This window comes from Monopterus albus, unplaced genomic scaffold (genome assembly GCF_001952655.1).
Source record: "Monopterus albus unplaced genomic scaffold, M_albus_1.0 scaffold24.1, whole genome shotgun sequence".
NCBI lineage: Eukaryota > Metazoa > Chordata > Actinopteri > Synbranchiformes > Synbranchidae > Monopterus > Monopterus albus.
Genome location: NW_018127904.1, coordinates 840,717 through 852,496, shown reverse-complemented (window position 1 = coordinate 852,496; position 11,780 = coordinate 840,717). Strand labels below are relative to the sequence as shown.

Here is an 11,780-nt window from a genome sequence, read left to right as displayed (position 1 = left end):
AGCTTCTTAAAAATTGAGACTACTTATCAATTAATTGGGTCTGTTACTCAGTTTCCAGGAAGGAACACAGGAATTGAAATTACAATAGCTGTTTATGTTTATGCAAATACACTTTAGTAAAATAGTTATAAGATAAAGACAGGTGAACTCTTAAGGAAAATCCTAAATAAATGAATGGTTTCTTCCAGAATGATAGTGCCCCCATCCATAGGGCATGGGGGTGGGGGTGTCATTGAATGGTTTGATGAGTATGAAAATGATGTGACTCATATGCTATGGCCTTCACAGTCACCACATCTCAACCCAGGTGAACCTATGGGAAGTGTTGGAGTGATGTGTTAGACAGCGTCTCCACCACCATCATCAAAATGCCAAATGGGGGAATATCATTTGGAACCATGTTGCTCATCCCTCCAGTAGAGTTCAGATACATGGAGAATCAATTCCAAGGTGCACTGAAGCTGTTGTGGTGGCACATTGTGGTCCAGCACCTTACTGATACTCTTTATGTTGGTTTTTTCTTTTACTTTGTCACCCATCTATATAGTTAAAGAAAACCATAAAGGTTGGGACTGTAAAAGAATGGTGGAAAGAAAAAAACAACTAGCTTCCCACTATGTGAACTTAGATTTGGTTGTGAACTATGGAAACCACTAGTGCAGCAAAAGAAATCAATTCGTTTAAGTCTTAAGTGAAATGTAATGACTCCTCTGTCTTTTATGGCTTCACAGTTTTTGGGCCAACACTCTCACTGAACACATCTATCTCAATTTCCCAGTTTCCCAGCATCCTGTACTTGGCCTTCACAGTGTGATCCCATGCCCACCAGTCACCCTTTTGGTCCAACCGTGTCTACAGAGTTCAGCCAGGTAATGCAAATTTAACATGTTGTAAACATTCAAATAATGTGAAAGGAAGCAGGAAAAAAGCATCAGCATTTCAGATTTATAGAATTTGTGCACAGACAGCACATTAGAAGAAGTATATACAGTAGCTATAAAAATATAGTGTATATAAATACACTAAGTGTAATTATACAGCACCTGAAAAGACTCACTCTCTAATCTGTTGTGAGTAAGAAAGTAAAGCAAAGTGCTGAAATAAGAACTTGAAAAAAATGGGCAAAAGACATGAAAAAAAGAAAAGGCAAACAGGGCTGTGTGTGTGGTGGGAGATTGTTCTGTTGTGTCTATGCAATCAGTTGAACAGAGGCTGTGGGCCAGCAAGATTAGAGCAGGTCATGGGAAAGAAACAAGCACGAGTGAGCCACACAGAGAGGACAAAATGGCTGGAAGAGAATTCATTCCAAGTACGGTCTGTTTTTAAAGACCCCTGCTTACTTCTTAATCTTACCACTCATTTCCAGAGCTTATAAAAAGCCTTTGAAAGTCAAAAGCAGAACTGGTGACTTAGGGACTGTAGATATCAAACAAACAAGACTGAAATTGCTATGTGAAGAAGCATGTGCAGGACAGACTGTTGTAGTTTGATGCCCACAGAGAGTGAGCACAATGATCAATCATTGACAAAGACTTTGAGAGTGATGGGACTGTATTGTACCGAATGGTTTGCTAACAGTCAAGAACATGAGATACAAAATGCACAGAATATAATTTCATTTTTTGAACCAACTTCAGTTAAAGATTGCGATATATACAGCCATTTGCTCAGAGATACAGTATATTTGAAAATCCTGCCATTCTGTTAGCTTTCTACTTTGTTTGTCCATGTCAGTGAATATAAACACAGACACCTGTTGTATTACTTGTTCCCAATTTGTTGGCTGGGCAGTGATCTGGTGTTGTTGTATTTCACCCAGTCTGAAGCAAAGGTCATCCCTGAGCTGACTGACAGGCTCCACAGTGGCCATCCTGAATGTCTCCCGCTCCCGCTCTAAGAACAGCTCTAAAATACACAAGGACCAATATTGGTACTGTACTAAAAACAACAAAGACAGGGATGGTGAAATGCAGTTGCTTAAAATCTGTTGGCATAGTTTACCATAATCTTGAAGTGAGAAAATGGCACTGTCTGTTATATCATTCGGCCTCATCTGGTCTAGACTATCATGGATATCATTCTCAGCCTTCTCCCTGTTATTAAGAGAAAACAGGAAAGTCGTGTTATATACAACCACCTTAAATTAGTTAAGACAACTGGCAATTTACAACATTAGACATCCCAAAAAAAAAAAACAGCAAGATATTGACAGTTCAAATGGCTGCTGCATATCATGGCCACAACTATGCCTACCGGAACATTAAAGAACTTAAAAATTCTGGCCTTCTTAACCTACATGGATATGGGTTGTTTTTTTTCCTGAGCAAACTACCTAATGTGTGTCTGCTCCCCACCAGAGCACCATCAAATACTATAACTTGATCAGACTGCCAAGACAGTAAAACACCAGTATTGAGTTTACCAAACACCCTCTTACAGCTACTGATGGAAGGTGCCCTCTAGAAGTAAAACTCTTTCATTCAGATTTTTACTTAAGTAAATTAAAGTAACAGCATCAAAACAAATTTAAAGCACTAAAATGTAGTGAAGTTGAAGTATGAAGTAGCAAAAAAAATATTTAAATGAGTAAAGTACAAATACCTCAGAATTGCACTTAATTACAGTACTTGAGTAAATGTAATGACAGTGTAGTTACTTTCCACCTCTGTTCAAAACTGTCTTGAAGTACAGTACTTGGGTAAATGTACTTAGTTACTTCCCACCATTGCATACTGCCACTGCTATAATTAATTTTTGAGGTATGGCAGTGGGCTGGGGATCAGGGCTATTACTCCATCTGAATTATCACACACAGACACACACAAACACACTATCTCAGACTCAACAGGAATTTTCCCAAAACTTTGATACAAGCTTTGCGGATGTGATGTCATTACTGTAGGCAGCGTCACACTAACAGGCCTACAGAGGGTGCTACAGTAATTGTTTACTTCTTACAAACTGGCTCAGGGGCTGACATAATCATGAATAAAGGTAGAGTAACCATAGTGATATGCTTGCTTGTCCATTTGACAAGGTGGCTTTTGAATCTCAGGGTAATTTAACTAGATATATACAGTATGTGTAGAGAATTGCAAGCAGAGGCACAACTTTATGACTAAGCTCATTACTGAGGCACACGCTTGTGTACATCATTAACCTTGGGTGGCTCAGACACAGTCATTACACAGCCAAACAAGCTGCACCCCAGAGCTAGCGATGCCCTTCTCACTTCACAAGGCATGACACCACCAGGGCTCCAGTCCCACACTTCTGCCTCAGCATGCAGAGGAAGAATGTTCCTTCATTCAGTACACAACCCCCTGTCACCACACAGCTACCCCCCCAAAACTTGTCTTTGTTTCTCTCCCCAAAGTCTTCCTTCTCTTCTTGTTTCCTCCATGACACATTTTTCTGTTTTCTTTTGCACCTCTCTTTATGACCTATTTTGTAATGCAGGTTCCTGCACAGACTCAATGGGGCATAAGTGGAATGTTTGCCTGGTTTAATAGGAGATTCAGAAAACTGCAGCAGATAATGACAGGGAGTAATAGGGGGCTCTTACTCAGCCTTTTGCAGCCTGGGGCACTCTCTGCTCCACACCTGTCTGTGCTGCCGTAATATGGACCTCTCCTTGGTTGCCTTGGCTGCACAGCGAGTCTTCTGAACCTATAAGAACAGTTGTTTTTTTTTTAGAAACTGGAATATGCTCTGAAAAAATATAATACAAAATCACTGCACTTTAACCATGACATTTACTTGCTCCTATAATTAACTTTAACTTTATCTGGACAAAACCGTATGTGGAGTGCTTTAATGCATCAATTATCTGGGCCATTTTTAAAATACAAAAAGCATAATAAACTGAATAAATCATAATATTATCAGTATGGTGAAAAAAGAAATACAGTCTTCTTATAGTTAAAAGTGTGTTTTCTTCCCTTCCTCTCATCACATTTTTATAGGGGGAATTTGTTTCAGTCTTTATTGTGTCTGTGAGAGGCTCCTCAATTCAACTGAATCAGTATCAATGTTCAAGCATGAAAGTAAACTAAACAGTGGTTAATTAAAACAATCAAGTAGAAACATTTATGACACACGTGTGTTAGTAGGAGATTAAGCAGAGTTCTTAATCTACTCTCATTTGTTTTAATCATGAAAGAACAAGGCCTTCCTTTAGAGCACTCACTGTAGCGATTCATTGTTTGCTATCAGTGTTTTTATACACAGACCACTGGTTCAGAGAACTGTACAGAAAACCTCATATAAGTAATACATGGGTATAATCAATTTCATATTAATAGAAATTGAAATCTACAGTGCTCATTCTAAAAGTAGCGCTACAGTGAAAGAAAAAGTTCAAACTAATGTCATCCCATGGGTCTTCCTGGAAACAAACCTACACTTCTGCTGACTAGTCTCACTGTGATTATAAGAGACATTTCCTATCATCGCATTTGCTCTCTTGTTGCCCTTTTGCTGTGCACCCTGGCTGGCGTGCTCAACGAACTTCACTGAATCTACTGATTTCGGATTTAATCATATTCATTTCCCTTTTTTAAAATCTTATTTTAATTAGCACACATTTTCCTTCTGGTCCACAGAAAATCAACATGATTCTTGCTGAAGGGTGTGTACAGAGAAGTTGACATTGAAGTAAAAAAAAAAAAAAAAAAGAAGTTAATTTACTACAACACAGAAAACAGGGGTCAGAAACCGAGCACCTACAAACCAAAAGAACAGTCTCCCTTGCAGCTCAGAGCTATTATATACCAGCTGTTCCAATTACTGACACAATCAACTGATTGCAGATTATCACAAAGGAAGTGTCTACCTCCATCATTCCAATAATTCATCATCACAACTACAGCAATAACTATTCCTTCATTTAAACATCCCATATTTCATTATATTTATGCATAATTAATCAAAATAATGACAAATAAACCAAATCCATTAATATCTACTCTTATCAATCTGATATTACCCATTAAACTGCAGAGTATTCAGTCAGATTCCCACTCCTGTTTCATCATGAAAACACAATTCAACAATTAAATGAGCAAAGTACCAAGTGTCAGACTGGTTTGTAGAAAAAAGCGTATGTCTTGATTCACATCTTTGCCACTTCACGTGATAGTGAAAACAATGCAAAATGTAAAAATGATTTCTCTAAAGTCAGTCATAATACTGACATTAATAAATAAAAGGGGTGGTATTTTTCACTACCTGATATAACACTACACCGACTCACAAAATTAAAATGTGGAAATTGATAAACATTTGGAAATTTGGCTGGACAACATACTTTATTTTCTAGCTATCCACCTGAGTTAAAGTCATAAATGAATTCTTATTACCAAAAATATGGTCTACTACTGTCTGTATTTGACTATGGAGATAATATACGACTATCACTGCACAGTATCACATTGCACTGCATCCTATACATTTATCACTTGCCATCGACCTTTTCCACAGCTGGCATCTTGGCTTAAAAGGCTTGGCTCTGTTGTTAACTCAACGGTGGGATAATCACTTAAAGCAAAATGGGAAATGGGTTTTTCTTGTACAATATTTATAGGGCAGTACTTATAAACTGCCTTTCATCTTGGACCATGTACACCCACCCACAGAGGTGTTTCCACTTATTGGCCACTAAGTTTAATGTTTCAGTGTTTGTATCTCTCTGATTTTTTATTGATTGACTGATTGCTTTTTGCACAATTCTGTTTTAATATCTACTATTGCTCCCAGTCCCTTTCTGAAGAACAAAAATGACCCGGCACTTGAGGTGGTTCCTGGTCATTTATTTACCTTCTATCACTTCACCAATGGGAGATGCTCAGAAAGTCTGCACTACATTTCAGCAGGGTGACTGAATGTGAACACAGTCTGTCTTATCTAGGTTACATAGAGAGCAGGGTTGGACAGAGCCATGGGCAACCACAATGAAACTAAAAGGCTTCTGCCATAGCTTAGCTACTAAAACACTGCAGGTCTAAAAGCCTAATCTCCATTGCCCCCAGCACTAACTTTTTACTCTGCTGAGAGTCAGATGGCTATGAACTTCAAACAGATTTATAGGAAACCTTAGGCAGCCAAATGAATATTCGTGAAACCAACAATGCTACTGCGTTGTGCTATTGTGGCAGGGATATTATTGGTCAGTTTGAAGCTGTTGGACAAACTATAAAGGTTATACAATGCCTGTCTTGTATGACATGAAATCCCTTTAAAGTGTGCTGTGTGTAAGAGAGACTAGAGAAAGGCAAATAGAAGGAAATGGTGCCTTTTACAACTATTGGACACATGCTGCTTTATCACCTCACATTAAAATCGGGTATTTGTCGCTCTTCCTGCGGTGGGTAATGAGGACTGTGGAAAAACATTTTCTATAACACTGTTATTGTACATTCTTTTTCATTTTCTGTTGAATCACTATGTTGTTAAATGTAACAGGAATTGATTTTGTAATAGCGCTGCTGTTTTAAGTACAGGCATGATATTGATAAAAATTTACCTTTTGCCCAATTAGTTCAGACTCCAGGCGCTTGGCATCAACAATGGCTTGCAGTCTTTCATACTCAGCTGGCTTGTACTTTGAGCTGCTAAGACCATTTTTCATTCGCAGTGTCAATTTTTCTGCAAGGATGAAAGAAATAAGAACAAATCGCTGGAACTGTTGAAAATCTCATCATGTTTGATGTCTGAAATAAAGTCTTTATGCTTACTTCAGCAAAAAAGGAAACAGAAGTAAATGCTAATGGATTGTATGGATAATTTAGAAATTGCTGCATGGGGCGTAGGGGGTGTATAGGGTTACATGGTTGGGGAGTAACAGAGAGAAAATTGACGGTGTCAGACAGTTTTTGAGTAGTTCAGCTGTGACTCAAAGAGGCAGGTGAGTAAACACGAGCAATGGTCTGACAAAAGCATCAAAGACTTGACAGTGCCAGGAGAATTCAACACGGGGCCTTCAGGTCAAATCTGTTAAACAGATCAATGGATCACTATTTCACAAGTCAGCAATGTTTCAGAGCCAATTTCTGCTGACTTACCCACATCTTCTGCTCTGTAGTTTGTGATAAATGTATTCAGATCCATTGCATTCATCACTGTAGAGACAAAAATAAAGAAATTAAATCATTGCATGTAAAAAAAAAAAAGCCTTTGCAAAGTGTGATGAAAGGCAATATTCACCTGCACAGGTACCTGGGGTCACTCGGAAGGTTAACAGAAGACTACAGCCCATCAAAGATCAATCAAACTTTGTCATCAAGATCTGATCTGACATTGCTAGAATATCAGTTGACTCTCACAAGTTTAAGGATGCGGGAGGGGACAGATGGTGCATCTGGTGTTATCTAATATACCACTGGAACATCACTGTGTCTTTGTTCTGGAGTCGGTTTAGAAAAATTGTGACCACACAGGCACTGTCAGTCAAGACTGTGAAGGCTTGGGTGTGACATATGCAGGAGGATATTTAATTTTTGAAGGAAATGAAAACTAACCCTTTGAGGATTTTTGCTCATGTCACCAGCATCAGTGTTTCGTCTATGAATAGCCGAACAAGATTTTTATTTTTCATATATGAACATCAGATGATGATCTATAAAGTCAGGATTCAGGAAATAAATGAAGCCTAACATTAGCTGCTGATTTTCATAGGATGACTATTCATACCTGAGGACATGTAGCATACACTATTTGCCTGTTTTTTCCAATGCAAGCTAGAAATTAGAGTAGAAACCACTAGTCAATGAATGGATTAGTCGGTCAATAAAAAGAAAAAAAGCAACGGGTTTTCAGTCACTATTGGGCAGAAATGGCCAGAACTATTGATTTTAGCTTATCTACCATATTTGTGGCTAACTTACTACCTTTGGATACTTCCTACCCTCATTTTGTTGTCAGAATATCGTGCCTTTGGATACGATATTCTGACAACAAAATGAGGGTAGGCATTTTCGACTTTTACTTAATTGATCATCAAAAATAACAGTTAATGGTACTGGCAGGCCTACCACAGTTCGCCAATAAAACTGGCCCTAACCAACAAAAAGGTGGGGAGACTAGAAAGGTGTTATGGAGGTGCAGTTGTTTTATTTTCTCGTCTCTTAGCTAGGTTATGAAGTCAAACAAAAGAAAATATAACAAAGTGAACAGAAACACTAGTACATTCAATAGAGCCTCGTAAAATAATTAAATGAAACACACACAACTAGCATTGGCTTTGCTATGCGACCACAAAGAACATTTAAGCTACCTATTAAACCCTGACTTACCTTTTGCTATCCTTCTTTTGTAGAGCGTTGGGTTGACAAAATATGTATCCAAGGGAACCATTATCTCTTCGCTCATTGGTTATTTCAACAATACGATCCTCCTCAGTAACGCCTCTTACTCATGTCGCAACCAATCAGAAGTGCGCAGTGCTTTCCCACATCCCCGCTGACGTCATGCACGCTCGCATTTGCCTGGGACTGCTGGTGGAAGCAGGGAGCAGCGGAGGGGTCGTCTTCTTCTTGTCTACTATGGAGGCGAGTTTCACTCTTTCTCGTGGACGGGATTAAAACGACGGGACTTTACCGATGAACTTACATGTTCCAATGTAGATCCCAGTCACAGCCCAGCCAGAAAAACAACAGTCCTCCTAAGGTATTTAATTGCTTTTTTCCCTGCTCCTTCACAAACTGCAGAATAATTGGGGAAAACGTGGGGGAAAAAATGAAAGCGCAAGGCATGAAGAGTGCGGACTGTTTGTTGAACTCAGAAAGTCCTGACTGTACTGTGGAAAGAAAGTGATAGCTGTTAGCTGAGTGTGTGTAGAACAAATCACGCTTCTTTGGGCTTCTTCCCATCGGGGAGAATCTAATACTACGCAAATCTTGTTTTATGTGACTGAGAACAATGCACACCTATGAGGGATCTTCACGCACTGTCTTCGATGTCTTTTCCAGCCGCTGGGATGAGAACTTAGCTGGATGACGTTCAGAAACTGTTCCGGCGTTAGTTTTCCTGTCTAAAATATAAATAAATAAACTCACTTTTCTCTAATATTGCCCTTTTGAATGCGTGTTGCTGAGTTGTGAAGGGAAAGGCAGGTGAGCTTAGCGTGTGGGAATCTCTGGAATTCGAGGTCGCCGAGGGGCGGAGACCCAGACGCTCACTAGATAAGCTTACCTTTACCCTCACGTCAACTCGCTGCATTCAAACTACGCCATATTTAATGACCCTAAGCTGTATTTTAAGCAGAGGCGTTTCTTTTAACATGGACCGTGGCTGTCACTGCTTTGCATTGTGCAAGAACAACATAACTTACCTTTCAGGACAAAATGGACTCATTATTTATTGAAGCTGTCAATCAGATAGTCAGATTAGCCGACATAATGCATGTAAGTGCACCATTTATTTAGCCTGTTAAATTAGGTAGTTTATAGATTCACTATTACCTTGTCCGAAAATAGGTATTATTTGAAATACATAGTAATAACAAGCCCTTTGCTCAGTCTTCATCTCATATTTTTAATAATAATCCAGTGCTTGTGTTTATGAGAAATACAATTCCAAGGAGAATTTTCCAGTTCACTTCCATAAATGCATGTGCCATGTTTACCTTAAGTAAAAAAAAAAAAAAAGGCAGAGTAATTGCAAAGATTGAAGCAGTTATTAATTTTCTTATGGTGGATATCTACCAAAGGTCAAGTATCACACTGCAATCAGCAAATAGGAGATGCTGGCAGCAGTGCTTCAAGCCTCTTTGGTTGCCATGCAGATGTGAAAAGGTCTGCCTGCTTCACTGATGTGAACATAGTGCAAGTTCATTTTATTATAGCCAGTTAACATAGGAGGTGCACCTAGCAAATGACTTCCTATGTGAGCTCTCTCTCTCACTCACTCAGTCTCACACATGCACACAGACCCAGGAGGAATCTCTAGGTTACTTCCCTTGTGATTCACATTACAGAACAAAATACACACTGCCACACAGCTGACAAGTGGTTTGCTGTGGAACTGAAACAACAGTAAGATGTTGGTTTAAGGAGTTTTTTGTTTTGTTTTGGTTTAGTAGTTTCTGCGTGGACTCTAAGCAGTAACACTGTGTTTGGCACAAGGACAGGTCAAACCATGCAGCCTCCTTGTTATGTATCACACTTGCTATACAAGATGATGTATGCATGTGAAACTTTTATTAACGATTATGCGTGTTCACAAGTACTGTTTGCATGATGAACAACCTTGTGGCATAACAACACCATGCTTGCAAAAGACCCTTTGTGTGTTGGTGTGAATGTTTGACCCAGTCTTCACAGTGAGTTCAACAGTTGAATAGACTAACGCCCTTTGGCTGACCTGTCCTCCTTGTATTTTTTCACTCCCTAATTCTGGCCAGACATCCAGAATAAAGCCCTCACCCCTGTGTTACATGTCAGATTTAGTATGATCAAAAAGTACTTTCCCCCTCTCTTAGGAAAGTGGAGAATATTTCCAGTCCCCTTCTCAAAGCTTGTATGCCTGGAAACAAAATGGTTATTTACATTGTGTCTGTGCATTCGTGTCTGTGTTTACAGTGAGGAACAGAAGTATTTGAACACCCTGTGATTTTGCAAGTTCTCCCACTTAGAAATCATGGAGGGGTCTGAAATTCACATTGTAGGTGCATTCCCACTCTGAGAGACAGAATAAAAAAAAAAATTCAGGAAATCACATTGTATGATTTTTAAAGAATTTATTTGTCTTGCACTGCTGAACATAAGTATTTGAACACCTGAGAAAATTCGTGTTAATATTTGGTACAGAAACCTTTGTTTGTAATTACAGAGGTCAAACGTTTCCTGTAGTTCTTGACCAGGTTTGCACACACTGCAACAGGGATTTTGGCCCACTCCTCCACACAGATCTCCTCTAGATCTGTCAGGTTTCGGGGCTGTCGCTGAACAACGCGGAGTTTAAGCTCCCTCCAAAGATGTTCTATTGGATTGAGGTCTGGAGACTGGCTAGGCCACTCCAGAACCTTGATATGCTTCTTACGGAGCCACACCTGAGTTGCCCTGGCTGTGTGCTTCGGGTCGTTGTCATGTTGGAAGACCCAGCCACGACCCATCTTCAATGCTCTGACTGAGGGAAGGAGGTTGTTGCTCAAAATCTCACAATAAATGGCCCCATTCATCCTCTCCTTAATACAGTGCAGACGTCCTGTCCCCTTCGCAGAAAAGCACCCCCAAAGCATGATGTTACCACCCCCATGCTTCACAGTAGGGATGGTGTTCTTGGGATGCAACTCATCCTTCTTTTTCCTCCAAACACGACGAGTGAAGTTTAGACCAAAAAGTTCTACTTTGGTCTCATCTGACCACATGACTTTCTCCCATGCCTCCTCTGGATCATCCAGATGGTCTTTGGCAAACTTCAGACGGGCCTGGACATGTGATGACTTGAGCAGGGGAACCTTCCGTGCAATGCATGATTTGAAACCATGACGGCGTAGTGTTCTACCGACAGTGACCTTTGAAACTGTGGTCCCAGCTCTCTTCATGTCATTGACCAGCTCCTCCCTTGTAGTTCTGGGCTGATTCTTCACCTTTCTTATCATCAGTGATACCGCACGAGGTGAGATCTTGCATGGTACCCCAGTCCAAGGGAGACTGACAGTCGTCTTTAGCCTCTTCCATTTCCTAACAATTGCTCCAACAGTTGATCTATTTTATTGCTGTTTCTCAGGTGTTCAAATACTTATGTTCAGCAGTGCAAGACAAATAAATTCTTTAAAAATC

At 39.7% G+C, this 11,780-nt stretch overlaps 2 protein-coding genes across 5 annotated transcripts in view; one reads left to right on the top strand and one right to left on the bottom strand.

Moving 5' to 3' along the window:
* Positions 1-8,456, bottom strand: part of LOC109957084 (coiled-coil domain-containing protein 148) — a 23,411-nt gene extending 14,955 nt beyond the window's left edge. The window contains exons 1-6 of the mRNA XM_020594680.1: positions 8,292-8,456; positions 7,062-7,118; positions 6,524-6,645; positions 3,566-3,669; positions 2,002-2,093; positions 1,766-1,905 (exon numbers count right to left, since the gene is read on the bottom strand). Coding sequence (XP_020450336.1) covers positions 1,766-1,905; positions 2,002-2,093; positions 3,566-3,669; positions 6,524-6,645; positions 7,062-7,118; positions 8,292-8,367 — 591 coding nt within the window. The 5' untranslated portion in view covers positions 8,368-8,456. The remainder of the gene's footprint in view (positions 1-1,765; positions 1,906-2,001; positions 2,094-3,565; positions 3,670-6,523; positions 6,646-7,061; positions 7,119-8,291) is intronic.
* A 28-nt stretch (positions 8,457-8,484) lies between these two features.
* pkp4 (plakophilin 4) overlaps positions 8,485-11,780 on the top strand; it is an 80,094-nt gene continuing 76,798 nt past the window's right edge. For 3 of the 4 annotated variants that reach the window (XM_020594834.1, XM_020594832.1, XM_020594833.1), the window contains exon 1: positions 8,486-8,664. The gene's annotated coding sequence lies outside the window, so the exon portion shown is untranslated. Of the gene's footprint in view, positions 8,665-11,780 lie in introns of all 4 variants that reach the window. The other variant, XM_020594831.1, reaches the window with a different exon arrangement.